This window comes from Pagrus major, chromosome 10, assembly GCF_040436345.1.
Source record: "Pagrus major chromosome 10, Pma_NU_1.0".
NCBI lineage: Eukaryota > Metazoa > Chordata > Actinopteri > Spariformes > Sparidae > Pagrus > Pagrus major.
Genome location: NC_133224.1, coordinates 7819108 through 7837912, shown reverse-complemented (window position 1 = coordinate 7837912; position 18805 = coordinate 7819108). Strand labels below are relative to the sequence as shown.

Below are 18805 nucleotides of genomic sequence, written 5' to 3'. Positions count from 1 at the left end.
CCAGGGTTCCTCTGCTGTATCTGCAGACGGTGGTGGGAGATGTAGTCCGGACTCTTAAAGTGATGTACGGCTCCTTGGACAGGTTGGTGGCTCTCATCTTTCCTGTCGTCCTGCTGAGAGAGCTGGATGATACTTCCCTTCTCTGGCTATCTTTTTTATGCTTAATGCAAAACTGAAATAGTTTCACTAATTCAAAACACCAGTGGATTTTACACAAAGTCTTTATTGTCGCAAACCTCTTTCCCCTCTACTATATCCTGACTCACATCTGAGACGCTCATTTCTTCATCGTGTCCTCCACAGTGCCTTCTGTAAGGTGGACCACGGTCCCCGGTTGGACCATTTCTTCTGCCTCTTCTTCCAGCAGCTCATCCAGCCATCTCGCTTGAGGGACGGCTCCTCAGCCTCGCCCCCCGACGTCTCAGGGACACTTTTCCTCGACGGACTGCCGGCGGTCCGATGGCTCACGCTGCCTCCAGAAATCAAGGTGCATTTCTGTGTGTGTGTTTGAGGACTCTGTGTGTGTGTGTGTTTTGAAAGATCTAATTAAATCTTGGTGCAGTAGTTAATACAAGACAGTAAGAAACAGCTGTTTGTGTATCACTGTTCTTGTGAATGTGATAATGTCATAAATGCAGCTGTAGTGCCCTCTAGTGTCCACTGTTAGAAATGATAAATATCACTCAGACTGATTGAAATTAGATTTAGATTACATTTCAACCGGTCCATGAATATATTTGATGAATGCAAATATTACTAATAAAACAACAAGAAACTGGACCGCACATTAGATTAAATATATTGTACCTTTGCCATTACGTAGCCCTCACATCTAACTTGTTGTGTTACATTAATGCAAACTTTGGGATTATTTTCTCTGCACATTGCAAATATTTTTAATACTATTCCACATAACCTTGTCAATATTTTTGCACATCTTAGTTTTAAACATTTAAACAGTTTTTTTTTTTTCCCCAGTTTTTTAAAATATAATATCATTTGTTTCCTCTTTCCACAGATGGAGGTGGACACTGTTCTCTCTGATTTTGAGTCTTCTGATTTTGGAGAAATGGTGAGAACCTGTGTTACTCAGTTACACTGTAACTGCAGTGGTTGCTATTAAATTAATCGGAAACTATTGTGATAGTTGTTTAATCGGTTTGAACAATATTTTTAAGCAAAAACAGTAAAAATGCTCTGATTCCAACTTCTTAAATGTGAATATTTTCTGGTTTCTTTCCTCCCCTTTGACAGTAAACTGAATATCTTTGAGTTGTGGACAACATTGTTGCTAAGTTATGTTCCTAAAATAAGACAGGCGACCACCATTTGAATAATGTCTCCTTTGCTCTTCCAACATAAATCAAGTTTATTTTCCCACATTCACTCACAAATTATTGGTCAAACTTTAAACAATGTCACCCTCCTGTTTCATCAGCCTCCTCCAAGATTGGTTTCTTTGTTTTCTTTATTGCATTTACATATTTGTCTTTATTGTTTTAACAGTCTGAGGACTTTTTTGGCCTGAGGCGTCTGTATGTAATTCTCGGCTCCTGTTTGTTCTACAAGGTAGGTGTCTTTTTCACCTTTTCGTACCGTTGAAGTATTCTGAAAGGCCACAGCATATACTGATCGAATACTTTTATGGCTGCAAGAAAAAGAAATTATCAAAAAATGCTGGCTTCAGATCAATCCTCCCACCATTCTTCTTCTTTATCAGCAAAGTCTATATTATATAAATCTACATTTGACCTCAGAGGGAGAAGAGGGATAATGTCCCAGACAGATTTGTTCAATGTTCATACGAAAAATGTTTTATAAAGTTAAATAAAAGTGTAAATAGAAAAATGTCGGTGTCACACACACATGCTCCAGCGTGGCTTTATCCTATTTATATCCTCCCCTGAAGTCTAGACAGTTAACCTTAACTGGCAACAACATGAGCCAAAGCTAACAGTCACTGTGTGCAGAAGATGACCTTTCACACGAGATAACACGATGAGCCCGTTCTGTGGCTCAGTGACAAATCATCAACCTAATTACTGTTTAAATATTAACTACGGTGGAAAAGGTAGCAGGACAGTGAGCAGTTGACTGCGTTGTGTCTTTTGTTACAGTGAAGGTGTGAGAATCACCTAGTCCAAAATATTTTATCACGTAACTGGATGTATTTTTTTTATGTGTCTGTGCACGATTTGTTTTATAGAGATAATAATGTTCCTTTTTATTTATATAGCGTCCTTCAGATACAAACCAATACAAGGTGCTTTACTTGTATACATGAAAAATGAGACATTATGGAAAACATGAAAATTGCATTTAAAAGACAACAAAAACAAAAGCAAGCACATAAATTATTGGATGGTGGAAGTTATGTCCCTACATTTTTCAACTTAATCATCCTTCCAGTCCTACCTGATCGCCAACCATCTCCCCAAAGAAGACCTGCTGGATGTGTGCCTGTACTGCCAGCACTACTGCCTGCTGCCGCTGGCGTCCGAGCAGCGAGTGGGTCAGCTGGTCATCTGGAGGGAGGTGTTTCCCCAGCAGAGAGCCAACGGCGGCGGCAGCACAGCGCCAGGCTACAGCCAGCCGCAAGGACGACACTTTCTCCTCATAGTGGGGCTGGTAAGGCGATTGGTCCTGTTCATAAAACACACAGTTGAAGCAGTACATCAAGCAGTAAACCAACTACTTGCTAGTCCATTTTATGGTATTTATACACTGGTTGGCTTCCATTTGGTCGTTTTGACCTCAGTTGACTGAAGTGTAATGAAGGAAATGACTAGCTGTCGTCTTTGGTGTCCTCTTCCTTTCATCTCAATATTTTTTATTGTACAAATGATTTTTTCTCTGGTTGTCTTTATTTATCTCAGAGGCACTTCATGCAGTGTGTGCTGTTGGAAGCAGGAGGTTGTGCCTCACCAGCTTTGGGCTCTCCAGGACCTGATTGTGTTTACGTAGATCAGGTAAACTTTGTTGAACTTTAATATAAACTCCTGACATATAGTACAAATGTTTGATACCTCTACATGAACAGAAACTAGTACTTCCTAGTTCATTGTTTAGTTTGGTTACTTTTGCAGCCAAGAGAATCAAAACTAATCAAAGGTTACTCTCTGACCCCAGGTGAAGGCCACCTTGCTGCAGCTGGAGGTGTTGGAGGCAGGTATAGAGGAGCGTCTGAATGCTCCGCCCGCTCCCTGCCTGTCCTGTGCAGACTGGTTCATTCCTTCCGCCACGGCCCGCGACCGCCTTGACAGCCTGGCTTCTTCTTCCCCCGTCCTCAGCAAGCTAGCCGGAGCAGTTAAAGGCTCGTCCACAGGCTCCAGAGGCCGCAGCCTGTTTGGGGAGAAGGCCCGGAGGTCCAGCCCCCAGAGGAGCCTGTCAGACAGCGGGAGTGAGGGGCAGATGGATGCTGCGTCAGGGTCTGGATCATCAGTGGCTCCAGGCCTCAGTCCACATTCCACGCCGGACTCGGCGAGAAAGCTGGGGGCGCGACGGGACTCGATGGGGTCTGGTGGGTCTGATGGCAGTGGAGGCAGCGGAGGCCTCTTCAAGGTACAGCTGTATTCTTAAATTGTGGAAATAGTGTTTTTGTTCCTGTTTGGTTCTTGTAATATTGTTTTAATTTTGAAATGTAATGTTGCTACTTCAGATTCCCAGGATGAAGCACCCAAACCCATTCTACCTGGGCACCTTGAAGAAGACTCTGACTGAAAGGGAGACAGAGGAGATGTATAACACCATGAAGTAGGTGATGGGGAACAATCCTTTTCTTTCAGTCCAGTCGCATATAAACAGTACGTCTGACCTCCCTGTCTTGTGTTTGTGACAGACTGACCTCGGGTGCAGAGAACACCTTGTTTCATTATGTCATGATGGAAACAGTTCAGGGGATCTTCATCGCTCCTACTCACAGAGAAGTGGCTCAGCTCAGCGGCTCCATTCACCCTCAGCTCATACGCAACTTCCACCACTGCTGCCTCTCCATACGTGGCGCGTTTCAGCAGAGCCTGCCAGCCAGGGTGAGTTACACTTTTGGGTTCAAAGGTCATGGTGGTTGGTTGTTGGTGCAAAAAGAACTCCCCGTCGGGGAATCGAACCCCGGTCTTCCGCGTGACAGGCGGAGATACTGTCCACTATACTAACGAGGAAGGTGTCATGTGAATTTCAGTGCGTCGTAACGGATCACACCAAACAAAACAAACACTGCAGTAGTATGACGGAGGGTGCTGTCACTCTTAACCTGTATGATTTGGTCAAAATGGACAAAATGTACGTTTGTGTTTTTTTTTTAAATATGTGATTTAAGCATTATTTTAAATAATGTATAAATCAGTGGGTTGATCCTGAACTGTTCAGGAAGCAATCAATATGTATAACTGTATATTTATGTAAATTAACTATGGTAACACTAATGGACGTCAACGCGGGTATTTCCTTTTTCTTCCTTTCTCTACCTGTCTGTCATTGAAAAGATGCGGTCGATTTGCAGTCGAATAATAGAAATAATGCGTTCAACATATATAAATAACATTTTCACTCTAAAACATACAAACTTTGACAAGAAATTGAATTTATGGACTTACAGAATGATATCACAACCTCAAAAACACGGAATTAGACATGAATATTTGATAGTGGATTAGGCTTGATTAAATGGATTGGACCTTGATGGAGGTATACACTCTACTTAGTGCCAGTGGAGGCCTTGAGCTCTCTGTCACATTCCTCGGGACATTCCTGAGCACTTGTTAGAGAGTGCAGTTGCCATGAGGGGGTGTGCTTGCTCTTCACATGAACTACACGAGGCGAGGTTTTCCAACAGAGCATTGTATTGTAACGAGATAATCAGCGTTCACCTCACCTACCAGTCCTTTTAATGTTGAGGCTGATCGGAGTGTGTACACAACAGAAACAATACAACCAAGATCAGTGATTTGTGAAAAAGGAAAAGGAACTCCCCGTCGGGGAATCGAACCCCGGTCTTCCGCGTGACAGGCGGAGATACTGTCCACTATACTAACGAGGAAGGCTGAAGGCAGAGAGAGAACTGTTGGTTTTAGATTCGCTCTCACCAGGAAGACAATAAAATATCAGAATAATTAATTGATATTGATTAATCTCCCTGAGATCCTCAGGTCCTTGAATGTTTCTGTTGTCTTTCTATGATGGAGACACAAACACAAGAGTGGCAGAGCCTTTTCTGATCAGAGCAACAGAAAACAATAAAACCTTTTTGTTTTTCCTTCCCCGCAGGGTCGCCGGGCTGCAGACAGGCCTCAGGGCGGTGGTTGGGGTCTGGGTCCAGTCAAGGAACACGGGGTTCTGTTCCAGTGTAAACCTGAGAACTGGACCGACCAGAGGAAACCTGCTCCCACCATGACCTACTGGGTCATAGGGTACGTCAGCTTCCCCTTTGATCAGAAATACACGTCCGGTGAGATTCAGTTCTCGGGGAATGCGACCAGTCAGCTTTCTGTTTCAGCCCGGTTGATAATGTATCGTCCTCTGTGAACTGATCCGTGTGAGGAAATTTGATATTGCAGCAGCAAGAGACGGGATATAACTGTAGTCCAGAATAGTACTAGAGGACTGTAAGAAAAGGAAGGGTTAACAATGACTTTGATCTACATACTGACACTGATTCTGCTTTCACCTCAGTCTGCTGCTGTGACTGGAACGAGTAGGCAGCATCGCATGCTTGAGCTGAAAGGGAAAGAGGGAAGGAAAACTTTCCCATGTTGAGTTGATTGACGGTACTTTGAATTTGTCTTGGAGAGACTACTGGTCTTGGTACTTCAAAGAGAAAAGAGAGAGCAGGGAGGTCAGAGGTCAAGTTAAAATTTGAGTTTGAAGGAAGAAAATGATCATGGGAGAGCGAGGGTCAAGAAGTTTCTGTAGCTTGTCCCCACAGGGATACACGCTTGTGAATAAACAGTCCAACAGTGGGAAAGAGCACATTTTTAACCTTCTTTCAGATTTTTTTTTAACATTATCAGCTTCATTTCTCTTCTCAAAGAAAAAGACTCACCCAGCTGTAGTGTAGATAGTCTAAAAAAAAAGTTGAACAAGCCACATGAAATGACTATTGCTTTGTTTGCTTTTGGTTCTTGTGGTGAATGTGTGCTTTGGTTTGTCTGATCTTATCTGATCTTATCTGAGCTTCCCGAGACGTTTGAGTGTCATTGAAGACCAAAAAAACCACAACATTGGAATAGCTTCAGCAAATTGTGTGCGTTTGCCATCGTAGGAAGAGCTCTAAGATAAGATGAAATTTGAGTTATCCTGAGGGAAATTGTTGTGCACTCAAATCTTAAAAAATATCAATAATATAATGTTATTAGTGATGTTGCATCCGGGGGCAATAAATACTCCCCGTCGGGGAATCGAACCCCGGTCTTCCGCGTGACAGGCGGAGATACTGTCCACTATACTAACGAGGAAGGCGAAGAATGGTGGGATAACATGTCGAGTTCTAGTTGACAATCCACGGTGTAGACGATAAATACCACAGGAGTGAAGGCTGACTGTGCACATTCACATTGGAGATAAAAGCCAGGCGTTAGCGGCTGTTAGCTTGGAGGTTGTTGTTGTTGTTGGTCCACACAGCTGAACCGATTTTGAAAAGAGTAACACGCAGATAGCAGAAGGAAGAGGAAACGCCTCCTGAAGTAGTCAACCATGACAGACTCGTACCAGCAGGTTACAACATGTGAGTCACATGAACAACAGAGTTGAGTCAGGGAGCAATGAAGACTCGACTACTAGTCCTTTTAATGTTGAAGGCTGTACAACAAAGATCAGTGTTTTGTTAAAAAAGGAAAAGGAACTCCCCGTCGGGGAATCGAACCCCGGTCTTCCGCGTGACAGGCGGAGATACTGTCCACTATACTAACGAGGAAGGCTGAAGACGCTCGAGGTAGCTCAACACAAAAAATGGAACAAGCATGACTGTAGGACAATAATGATGCACTCTCATTGTCCCGAGATCAGGACTTGTTTTTATGTAGTTTCCACAAAGACCTTTATAAATGTTTTTGAAAAGTGTATAAATAAAGTTAATTATTCACACATTTAATGAATAAAAAAAAGAAATCACAGATGTAATCAAATGTGTTTTGCTGTTGTTTCAGACGGATGCTGCTCGAGCCCGTCCCTCAGGAATTCTACGTGTGTTTCCATGACTCTGTGGCAGAGGTTCCTGTAGAGATGGCCTTCAGACTCTCCTTCGGCCTGGCCTTGTGATCCTCTCCCTTTCAGATCAGCAAAGATGACGGACACACAAACCACAATTCTCAGGAGAGCTGCTGACGCTTGTGGAAAGCACCTGAGAGAGTAAATGTGGGGGTTGTATGGTTCTTGTCTCAGTTCCTCTGGGATACTGTAAAAGACAGCTAAGTGGAGTCTGAATCTTATAGTGTGCCTCAGGTTTTCTGCAGATTGTGACGAAGCATTGAGGCAGTGAGAAGCAAACAGCAGGCTGAGCTCAAACCAGGTCATTTTTGTGCCTTGTTGCTCACCAGAGTGTGTGTAGGGGTGTTAATGTGTGTGTTTGTGCAGATGGAAAGCCACTCAGTCAGTAAATACCTCAGACACTTTGGTGGAAACCTCTAATGAGAGCAGACAAAACCTTCCACTGAGAGCAGTCGCCCCGACAGTTTGCTGCCATAAACTGGACTGAAACAAATCGTGCTCCATGTTGACAGAGCAAATAAGGCTGTATTGATATTTTCACATGTGTATGCAGTGTTTCTTTATTTAAGATGTACAGTTTTTATATGAAATGGAGTCATTTGTTACAAAAATAAACATTGAGATTAATCAAACAAAACAGTTTCTCTTGTATTCTTTCAAAAACAAATTTGCTTGTCGCTGACGACCTTTGTCAATCTCTTAAGTACAATTTTTACATTATTAACAAAATGAAAAATAGTCTCCAAACCTACTCCACAAATGGAAATTATAAATATTTTATAATGCTCGACTGGTACACAGATTTTTATTCCGTTACAATGTACATGATTGAATTGTGATCACTGCAGAAAAAACCCAAACATTATTATTAATATGACACAACTATGGAGGCCCATTTCTGCCAGTTAAAGGAAAAAGAAAATTAAACTAAGCTTGATGAAAATAATTCTTCTCACGGTAAAGTCAAAATGATAAGATAAAAGCTGAAACTTTTAGATAAAAAGTTGGAATTGTGAGATAAAAAAGCCAACATTAATCTCAAATTTGACTTTTTTTTCTCATAATATAATTTTTTTTGTCATAATTATGAATTTTTATCTCGTAATCATAACTTACCATGGGGATATCTTTTTCTTTTGATCAAGGCTAAGTTTGAATCATTTCTTTTTCTCTGTAACTGGGAGAAATAGGCTTCCACACACAGCTGATGGAAAAAAGATAAAAAAGTAAATCCATTTTGTATTTGGATTTTTGTTAAAGTTCAAATCATATTTTCCACATCTGTGAAGCAACAAGTATCCATGTATTGTAAATTTCTCCGACCCTGTTAACAGTGCGGTCCCATCATGTTCTGATGTAGTTTAAACAAAACTACAACTGCGTCCATTTGTAGTTGTAGTTCAAGCTGCGGTCTGAACAAGCAGCAGGTTCCTCTTGTAACAGTCGAGGCTGCAGAGAGGAACCCCGGTCTTGGAGCAGGAGTACTTCTTCAGGTTGGTGCATCCGCTGACCCCGCAGTTCACCGGCGCTGCTGGTGGAGGACGAGGAGGCACCGAGGCCGGAGGGGGGACCCCTGTGGGGAAGGAGATAGCCATGCCCAGAGCGCAGTCGCTGTAACGGATCATGGGACACTGACTCTGCTTGGCCTTCCTCTCTTTCATGCTCTTGATCTTGGCCTTGCTGGTTTTTGTCAGTCTCTCTATCGTCTGGTTCTTGCTCTCTTCTGCCTTCTTGGCGGCCTGCAGGCGTCTCTTTCGGGCTCGCTCCTCCCGCTTCTGCATCATCTCAGCGGTCATCTCTTTCTCCTTGTAACCCATGGGGAGCTCCAGGAGAGGCTGGCTCTGCTGCTTGTGTAGCAGGGCTTTCTGGACACAAAAACAACAGAAAACACTCAGAGAAAAGCATTTTCGATCTACAGGGAACCGAAGTAAAACATTTCCTGCTTTCTCACCTGTCTGGCTGTGAGCAAAGACTCGTCAACCTCCTTCTTCAGCTCTCCGTTGTCATCGAGCTCTCCCTTCTCCAGAGCGTCTAGCCATCTCTCCTCCTCGTCCACAGGCCCGCCCAGCATGGAGTCCGAGTCCATGTCTGGCATTGGGGATGTGGCCAGGTTGCTGTCCTCATCTGATACAGAACAAACAAGATACACATGATGAATTTATTGTCTTTACCGTGCATAAAAAATGGCTGCTATAAAAGTAACGTTGTGTATATACTTATTCGTTGTCTAACATTAGGCTAACTTATTTCCGGTCACTATGATAAGAACCGCCTACTCTCTGTGGCCGACCAACCACTGCTGGGTGAACGCGTCACTAACTGTTCGCTGCTTGTGATATTTTCCGGGAAAGTCGCCACCGACACCCAGTGTGCATCTTTGGTATTACAGCAAATGCAAGGGCTTTCGTCAGTGGGCCAATCATCATTGTGTCACCTCATTCAGCAATAGATAGTGACTTAACAGATATTTATTTACATGAAAACCTATTTATTATTATAACTTTAAGTCAGCAGGCTGTGTTTGTAACTTACCCAGCCAGGCCCGATACTGCTCCAGAGGTACAGAGGGCTCATCATCATCCTCATCGTCATCTTCATCGTCGTCATCGTCATCATCGATATCATTATTATGAATAATCATCAAGGGAGAAGGAGGACGAGCCACACCGGGATGCACAGTGAAGGTGGGAACACTGTAACAAGAAAAACCTTGTTCAGTGATCCTGTTCTGATGATACTGAGCACAAACACAGACAGGCGGCACCCATCTCACCTCTTGGTCCCCAGCGTCTGTCCTCCCAGTTTGATCTTGAGTCGGAGCTGCGGGGGAGGCCGAGGGACCATGATGGGCTCGGGCTCCGGGGCCTCAGGGAAGCTGTGGTGCTTCCTCTTGTGCTTCTTGTGTTTTTTGTGTTTCCGCTTGTGAACGCTGTGCAGGCTTGAGCTGCCTTCACCTGCAGAGGAGGAGAGGAAAGCAGAAATCGATACATTCGAAATATAAGAGCTACTAAGTCAAGGTTGCTTCTAGACCAAAATGACCATTTCCATTAAATACAGCTGCATCTATGTTGGTCAAAAAGTTCAGTCAGTTCAACCGCACCACAAAACCTGAACAGCCTTTAAAATGACCAGAATTTGAATCAGTAAACCTAAAACAGATTCAACACAAAGCAGATTCAACACCAATGTATGGAAGGAAGCAAACACATTTTTATGTACTGATCTCTCAAATGTAGTTTTCAAACATTTGAAACATGGAGGCAGGATGTCGATACCAATATATATATGTAGTAGGCCAATATCGGCCAGCCGATAAATCGTTTTGGCTCTATTAAATGCCAATCATCTTGTGTGTACTTACCGAGAAACCTGGGGTGAATCATGTCTTTTCTTTTCCCCATTGAAACGACGGCAGGGATGTAAACAGCGAGGACAGGACAGCCAGTCTGCAGCTCTACATAGCAGCAAAAACCTCGAAACTAAAGAGAAAACAGAGCTGCCTCTGCAGAAGAGACACACGTCTAGTTAAAACAACGGCACTTAGCTGATCCACAAGAACAAACTCCCCTTTCTGTTTACATTATGAATTATATCAGGCTCATGTGAACGAGGTTAGCTTTAGCTTAGATTGTACCTTATGTAGCCGGGAGGTCGCTCACATTTGCTAGCAGCATTCAACTGAAGGAAATTCCATTGCAGAACACACTTAAGTTAACATCGTGGAAGAAAAGCTTTAAACAATTTTGACTGTAATGAGTGTAAAAAAAAAAAATACGCTAAAGTTACAGTAATAGTTAGCACAAGTAAGCTAGGCTAACAACACGGAAGTCCAGTTGCTTCGTCATTTCCGGTAGTTTTGAGCGTTCGATACGTTTGGCTGCCTGCTAGTGGCGCCGAAGAAGAATTAAACCGGCGAGTTGCACTCAAGACTCGAGAGTTTACCGTCATTTTCTTTAATTTACAGGGATTTAAACGAGAAAATAGCAAAAACTAAATGCCATTTCGTTAATCAGCACCGGGAACCGTTAGCTTTACTTGTGTGTTTTTTTTGCTTTGCAGCCTGGGTAGTGTAGTTCTCGTTCCGGACACGGCAGATGACCGCTGTCCGATTTCGGCTCTATCGAGGCCTACATTGACCAGAATCCACCGCGGCAGTGGAGCCGAGATACGCAAGGTCAGTTACAACAGCTGAACGTGGCCGAGTTAACCGTGAAAACTGTGAAATATATTAAATTTATCCTGTTTAATTTACATTCACCTGTTTGGTTTAGTGTCTCAGATAGTGTGAGTTCCTGCTCGTGTCTCTATTGACGCAGTTTGGTTGGTTATTTACAGTAATTTGCACGTCACAGTCCAGCTGGTCTGATTAACTCACACCTCTCTGAGAGTGTAAACATGCCGGAAGTGCCTGTGTATATTTTATAAGTTTATTATATCAGACTGGAAATACAAACACGAACCTGCAGACGTAGTATTATCGCTGTTTTCAGTGATTCGGCAACAGGTGGAAGCTGCATACGTAATACAACACCTCACCTCCACCTGTATGTGAGAGGAGCAGTGGGTTTGTGTTCAGGACAGGAGCCATGAACTACGCTCGGTTTCTGACGGCTGTCAGTGCAGCCAGGAAGCCTTCCCCCATCAGGATGCTGAGTGAGTACTTCATCTGGTTTATACTTTGTGAAAAAGACTAATGTCAGAATAGTGGCAGGTGTGTGGTTTGTAGTAGAACCAGAGCTACCTGCCCAGGTGAAACAACACCCTGTGAGAGTGTTTGCAGCTTGTCACAGTCTTCTGAGATGGTAAACTAAAGATTTGGGGTTTTTTTTTGGGTTGTTGATTGGACAAAACACCCAGTTTTTAATCATTTACATGCAGCCAACTTGGTGCTGTTAATCGCTGTTTCACTTTTTGGCCATCTCCCAAATATTAACCACTTCAAAATGTCCTGTTCTGACCAAATCGTAGTTGTTAAAAACAGCAAATGTACTACTAAACTATTTCTGTATCTGTCAGCTGTGTCTTTTCACCTGCAAACTCTTCAAATATGTTCAGTAGTTACTTGAGAGCAACCTATTAAGTAACTAACTTGGTCATTTCTTGTGAAGTTTATACTGTGGGTTGTCTGTGAGCGTTTCCTCTCACATTAGGATCTTATAACGTGCATTGTGACTGCAGTTTGAGATCTTCTCTGTCTCCTCCCGCATGAAGCCGAGCTGCAGCAGCGGTCGCCTCCCTCCCTGATCTCTTTGGCCGGAGGAGCGCCCAACCCCAACACCTTCCCCTTCCAGTCGGCGACCATCCAGGTGAAGAACGGACAGGCGATCACCTTCGATGAGGTGGCGATGAACAGGGCTCTGCAGTACTCTGCCTCCAGTGGGTGAGAGGCCGAGACAGGAATGCTGTAGTCTTCTTCGTGAGATTAAAATGTGATCATTTCAAGATACAGTATAAGGTTATTTATAAGTATTATCAGCCTAAGATCTTACGTTTACTTTACATTGCGTCGATAAAGTGTGGAGGAGTGTGTGGAGGTTATCATCCTGCTGCAACCCTTATCTTTTTATGACCACCTCTGTAAACAAAGCCTCAAGTGACTCCACCTGCAGATTCCAGTGGGTTTTATTGAGTTAATAGTGGTAATGGGTAGTTTATATAAGCTTTACACAAGTAAAGAGTAACTTAAACTGAAGTACTTAAGTAAAATATCGAGGTACATGTACTCTACCTAGTAGTGTTTCCATTTTCACTCAAATATTGTAGCTTTTACTCCATTACATTTATTTCACAACTTTAGTCACTAGTTACTTTGCAGATTCAGAATTTGACCAAAAAAAAATATTTCCAATAATCAAAAAAAATGTTGATTATTGGGTCCAATAATTGGTCGGACCGATAGTTAATCAATTCCTAACAAAAGACTAAAAAAAGTCCATTCCTACGTAGAATCCCCGAGCTGCTGACGTGGATGAAGAACCTGCAGAAGAACCTCCACAACCCGCCGACCGCCGGCTACACCCCAGAGAACGGCCAGATGGACATGTGTGTGACCACCGGCAGCCAGGAGGGACTCTGTAAGGTAACTTAAACACCAAAAGTTCTCTAAAATCACTCGGCCTGTACGGCTGATTCTTGCATGAGGCTCATTGATTCCCAACATGTTTCTGGTCCTGTTTGTTCATTTTTTTCAGGTGTTTGAGATGCTGGTGAACCCTGGAGACAACGTTCTGCTGGATGCTCCCACGTATTCAGGCACACTCGCCTCAGTGAGAGAAATCCTTTATAACAACACACACATTCACATATTTACTCAACTGTCTGTAACCTTGTGGCTTCCTCGTTTCCTGTAGCTTGAGCCGCTCGGTTGCAACCTCATCAACGTCTCCAGCGATCACCACGGGATGATACCCGCAGCCCTGAAGGAGGTTCTGTCTCGGTGGGACCCCTCAGAGGTCCACAAGCCCGGCAGCACCGCCCCAAAGATCCTCTACACCATCCCCAACGGAGGAAACCCTACCGGTGCCTCCATGACGACGCAGAGGAAACAGGAAGTGTATGAGGTTTGTCCTCCCTGCTGATGAAGCTATGAATCTCGGGGACGCAGTCAGTGGAGCGCTGACTCTATTAATTAGAGCTCATTGTGAGGCTGATTTCCCTGCTGATTCACTCTGTCGTTTTCTATTACCGTCTGTTTAATAGCTGGCCAGGCAGTATGACATGCTCATCATCGAGGACGACCCCTACTACTTCCTGCAGTTTGACAAGGTACTAAAAGAGTTCACTCACCTCCTAATTTGTGTCTTTTACAGAGGTAAAGCAGATCAGTCCTCTCTGTTGTAACTTTACTGTAACTTATACAAACTGATTTATGTCGTCGTGTGTTCGGCAGCCGTGGTCTCCCACGTTTCTCTCCATGGACGTCGACGGGAGGATCATCAGGACAGACTCCTTCTCAAAGATCCTGTCTTCAGGGTGAGTGTGTGGATCTGTGTGTGTGTTTTTCTTAAAAACCAGTGCACGTGAAGCTCTGAGTTGGACTCATAACAGCTTTGGCAAGTTTCAGGCTTAGTCTATAGGACAATATATATTTTTGGAGCAACATACAAGGAAATAAAGTGAGGTGAAGAACTATTCTGTCGGTTAAGGGATGAATATTTCAAGTGAAATCAGGTTAAATATTTACACATGTGCTCCGCTGTGGGAGAAGTTACATGCATAACTGCACAAGCGTGACTTATCGTCTCTCTGTGTGTTTTGGTTTCAGGCTGAGGATTGGTTTTGTAACCGGTCCCAAACCGCTTGTAGACCGCGTGGTGCTTCACATCCAGGCCTCGACGATGCACACCAGTACCTTCACACAGGTACACACAACCTTTATATAAATAACACCACCACACCCTCTTCAATCAGCATGCTGCTTTACCGGTTTAGATGCAAGCAGTTTCTCTCAGCTGTGAGGAGGAACTTTGTTGTTCGTGGATTTACATTTATTCCTCGATAAATGGTGTGGAGGACGGTGCTCAGACACTTGAACCACTTTTTCCAAATACTTGTGAGTGCCAATGACGAAGCATATTTTTGAGCGGAGTCATCATCAGTGAGACGGCGTGGTGTGGTTTGTGAATCCTATTAACACGTTGTGGCATGTCTGGATCAGCAGCAGCTGCAGAGGAGGTTTTAATAAGGCAGCAGATTAATTAAAATCTGCTGTCATCCTCCTCTGATTCAATCCTCGCCTCGGCTCTTTCATCTAATCTGTCCTGAAATGTTGGCAGAGATTTAAAAAAGCATTCACACATGTACTGAATCGTCTTTCACGTGATGAAAAAGTGGAAACACGAACAGACAAAAGAGAAAGGTGTGTCCTGAGTCGTCACCTTATATCACCTCTGTCCTGTTTCCTCTCAGCTCATGGTGTCTCAGTTGTTGCACAACTGGGGCCAAGAGGGTTTCCTCCAACATATAGACCGGTACGTAACTTCCCACAATGCTGACTGGTCTGACTTTTTAAGACAACAGCTGCATACATTTTAAACACATAAAGGGACGGACAGCAGTGCATTAAACTGTTTTTCTTTCTTTCTCGCAGGGTGATCGAGTTTTACAGCAAACAACGCGACGCCATGATCAGCTCTGCAGACAAGTGGCTCAAAGGTTTGTGTGTGGAAAGAGTAGAAAAACAAGAAGCTCTGACAGTGTACTGGCATCCGAGCCCTTGCAAAACGAGTTCACAGGATGATGATTAAGCCAGTAGATTAACCTCTCTGTACATCAGAGTTTTTAAATATGGAGTCTGTGACATCATTCAACCAGCAAACACTGATTTGTCAGAGCTGAAGGAGCAAGTAACTGTACGACGGAGAGTACAGCGAATGGTGTCATAAGGACGTCAACAGTGTTTGTGTGATTACTCTCACTGCCACAAGGGGGAGACAGAAGTAAACACTGAATGCATTTTGGTGAGAAACTCCACGTATACACAGTTTATGTTTGTCTACAAGAAAACACCACGAGGTTCCTTTAATACTCTTTAAAAAATGTTATCAATCCCCCAAAATGAAAACCTGTAGAAAGCCAGCTCTGACATAAGAGGGCTCCTCTCCAGACTGTCAAATCAATAGTATAATTGGTGGCCGGCTGTTGTCTTTAAGTTGAAGAGTCTCTAATAGACTGTCTGTTGTCCAGTTCAGTTACATGTCTCAGACTTTCTACTGAGGCAGCAGCGAGGAAGACCACAGAAGAGACATCCTGCCCACAATGAGTCAGAAAACACACCCACGTGTTTCTTTCCTTTCTCTAAACTGTTTGTTTGTGTGTGCAGATGTAGCAGAGTGGCACGCCCCATCTGCAGGCATGTTCCTGTGGATCAAACTAAAGGGCATCGCTGATACCCAGCAGCTCATTATGAAGAAAGCCTTGGAGAAAGAGGTCAGCACACAACCTGATCCTTTTTATTTCACTTTTAAACCCTCGCATGTGAACTTCTTGTGATGTATTATGGAACAAGACCCCAATTAACTCTGTCCACTGAAGGTCAACACACACTGACTGTACTCCAGTATGCTAATCACAGTTACCCAGGGTGCATTTCTGTCCTTTTTCCTCTCTGTTGCTCTGTTTGAGAGCGATGTTTTTGCACCAGGGGCAAGGCAGGGGTTTTTTTGTGTCTGAACAGAGTGTAGGATGGTGCATGTAAAGCGGCCATTATGTGCACTGTGAGTGGGTTCAGCAGCTGAGTGTTTTCCCTCCCACGCGCACACACACACACACACACACAGACACACACAAAGCATTTGTAAATCCCTGCTAGCCAATAGCTTATTGGCTGTGGCTAAACAAGAGTGGGCACAATCAGGCTTTTCCAAGGTCTGCACAGTAGGCGTCAGGATATTAAAAACTTCCACACAGCAGATAGTAAAGAGTCTCTGTTTCCTGAGCTACCAGAGCAGGAAAAACAGAGACTCTCTGTCTGAGTTTTATCTTTCCCATCATTCAAAGCTGTTATAATTGCCTTCGGGCCGCTCTGTGTGATGCAGTGGATCGTAACAGGCGGTCACAGATTTTTAAGCAGCGATATTTTTGTTCAAGTCACACGTTCCACTCCACTTGGCTGAAACATGAGCATGTTGGTAGACGTGTCCAGAATAAACAACATATTGAGGCCTAGTCCACATTTAAAATGTAGAAACTATTCCTTATGTCTTCTTCATTTTGTGTCATCCTGAAACTGTTCACAGAGAGGAGTGACTGATCAGTCTGACCTTGGTAGCGTGAAATAAAGCTGTTTAAAAACTGAGAAACAGGAAAGGTAATGACATTATGAAGTAACATGAGTCATGTGTGTGTTGGTTTGTGTGTGTGCGCTGAAGGTGCTGCTGGTTCCCGGAGGCGTCTTCATGATCAACAGTAGTGAGCCCTGTCCCTACGTCAGAGCGGCCTTTTCTCTGGCCACACCAGAGCAGATGGATGAGGTACACACAAACACACACAAGAACACGAACACGCACACTTCTTTACTGACTTTAATCTCTCGCAAATCTTTCCACAGGCTTTCAGAAGACTCTCTTCTCTCATCAAAGAGGCTTTGTGATCAAAGATTTACTTTTCCTGGAAGATGCTGGATTTTATCGAACTTACTTGAAAATATATAATTACGTTGCTGCAAACTCGCTGCCTTTTAGCAACAATCAGGGTTTTTAGTGTCAACCAGGTCATTTACATGAATCGTGTAGATCCAGAGAGTGATTTTACCTTCGCAAATGTGTCAAAAACTTGAGGAAATGTTTGTTTGGAGGCAACAGTGCGACACTTTATCTAAATTTGAGGTACTTGTACTTTAATTGAGTATTTCTATATTCTGCTTCTGTAGACTTCTACTCCACTACATTTGAAACATCAGTTACTAGTTACTTTACAGATTCAGATCAAAAATACAAAATGTAATCAATAAGTTCTGATGATGTTATCTCAACACTAAGGCTTTATTTATCCCCAGGATGTGATGAACACATTAAAGATCCTATATTGTAGAAAGTGAAAGCAGGTCTAGGTGTTACATAAATACTATAATAAAAGTATCAAAATCCACAGAGAAATCCACGCGGCTGTATTCAGAAACTGTGCCTTTGAACGTGCCATCAGGACTTCTGTAGAGCTGCTGTAGAAACATGGTGGGCGGTTCCTGCTCAGGCCTGTGAGAGCTGACCAATCAGAGCAGACTAGGGTTTTAATGACGGGGGGGTCTTAATAAGACAGGCGCTAAAACAGAGCGTTCAGACCGAGGGTGAATAGAGGTGCTGCAGCAATGTACACACCAGAAATTAAACTGTGAACCTGAAAATGAGCAGAACACAAGACCTTTAATGCATCAATAAATAGAATCCAGTCTGAACTGGACTTTTACTTTTGGTACCGAAGTATTTTTTGACACTAATACTGTTCAATAAAGGACATCTACATTGTGGTATTATGACTTGCAAACGTGCATGTGAAACATTTGTACGAGAAAGGAGACTTGATGACGCATGATGTGTGTTTGTTAATATTTTAATATTGTGTAGCATCTGACTATATTTGTACAAGAGTCAAGAAGAGACATTTAGATTGTTATTAAATGTTCATCATTGAAAGCTAGTTATAGAAAGAAAGAAAAAGACGGTTGTTCCTCTCAGAAGTTGTTTCTCTAAACTTGCACTCCACAGTGAAGATGTCTTTATAGAATAAAGTTTACATCATTCTGTATTTCGTCTTTTGTGTCACTGCTGCTTCACTAAAACATCAAACACACATAGACCTGATCAAATACTTCAGCCTACAACACAGATTGCATGGTGCATTGTTTTTTCCTCTAAAGGGTAAACACACTTTTCGCAATATCTGTGGGTTATCACTGGTCGAGACGCGTCCGTTTCACAATAAACTTGTTCTTAAAATTAAAACTGTTTCCCCTTCTCCGTGCAGCTTTGAAGTAGGTCAAATTGTGCCAGACGCTGACACAAAAACCAACACCAATGTTCAGAAACAACGTTTGTTTCAAAATACATTTGAGGAAGGGAATGGGTTTTTGCAGGAGCTTTGAGAATTTAAAAGTAAAACCAACCCATGT

At 43.1% G+C, this 18805-nt stretch overlaps 3 protein-coding genes and 2 non-coding genes across 5 annotated transcripts in view; 2 read left to right on the top strand and 3 right to left on the bottom strand.

Moving 5' to 3' along the window:
• The window catches only part of intu (inturned planar cell polarity protein), a 30489-nt gene extending 23115 nt beyond the window's left edge, over window positions 1-7374 (top strand). Inside the window, exons 7-18 of the mRNA XM_073474630.1 lie at window positions 5-82; window positions 304-487; window positions 1019-1072; window positions 1507-1569; window positions 2410-2628; window positions 2877-2969; window positions 3130-3422; window positions 3459-3561; window positions 3659-3753; window positions 3839-4028; window positions 5263-5405; window positions 7140-7374. Coding sequence (XP_073330731.1) covers window positions 5-82; window positions 304-487; window positions 1019-1072; window positions 1507-1569; window positions 2410-2628; window positions 2877-2969; window positions 3130-3422; window positions 3459-3561; window positions 3659-3753; window positions 3839-4028; window positions 5263-5405; window positions 7140-7251 — 1627 coding nt within the window. The 3' untranslated portion in view covers window positions 7252-7374. The remainder of the gene's footprint in view (window positions 1-4; window positions 83-303; window positions 488-1018; window positions 1073-1506; window positions 1570-2409; window positions 2629-2876; window positions 2970-3129; window positions 3423-3458; window positions 3562-3658; window positions 3754-3838; window positions 4029-5262; window positions 5406-7139) is intronic.
• Window positions 4086-4157, bottom strand: trnad-guc (transfer RNA aspartic acid (anticodon GUC)). The gene has a single exon. It is a non-coding gene; the product is annotated as a tRNA-Asp (tRNA).
• Window positions 4964-5035, bottom strand: trnad-guc (transfer RNA aspartic acid (anticodon GUC)). The gene has a single exon. It is a non-coding gene; the product is annotated as a tRNA-Asp (tRNA).
• Window positions 7375-7728: 354 nt separating the features above from the next.
• On the bottom strand, window positions 7729-11031 carry ino80b (INO80 complex subunit B). Its single transcript, XM_073474804.1, has 6 exons — window positions 10835-11031; window positions 10562-10702; window positions 9974-10154; window positions 9733-9893; window positions 9152-9324; window positions 7729-9065 (listed from the first exon to the last, which is right to left on the bottom strand). The coding sequence occupies exons 2-6, from the start codon at window positions 10599-10601 to the stop codon at window positions 8601-8603; spliced, it is 1020 nt and encodes a 339-aa protein (XP_073330905.1). The 5' UTR covers window positions 10602-10702; window positions 10835-11031; the 3' UTR covers window positions 7729-8600.
• Window positions 11032-11286: 255 nt separating this feature from the next.
• aadat (aminoadipate aminotransferase) lies at window positions 11287-18441 on the top strand. Its single transcript, XM_073474803.1, has 14 exons — window positions 11287-11374; window positions 11691-11853; window positions 12412-12580; window positions 13147-13279; window positions 13392-13466; window positions 13551-13760; window positions 13900-13965; window positions 14090-14172; window positions 14465-14561; window positions 15109-15170; window positions 15290-15354; window positions 16022-16128; window positions 17070-17171; window positions 17249-18441. The coding sequence occupies exons 2-14, from the start codon at window positions 11787-11789 to the stop codon at window positions 17288-17290; spliced, it is 1278 nt and encodes a 425-aa protein (XP_073330904.1). The 5' UTR covers window positions 11287-11374; window positions 11691-11786; the 3' UTR covers window positions 17291-18441.
• The last annotated feature ends 364 nt before the right edge of the window (window positions 18442-18805 follow it).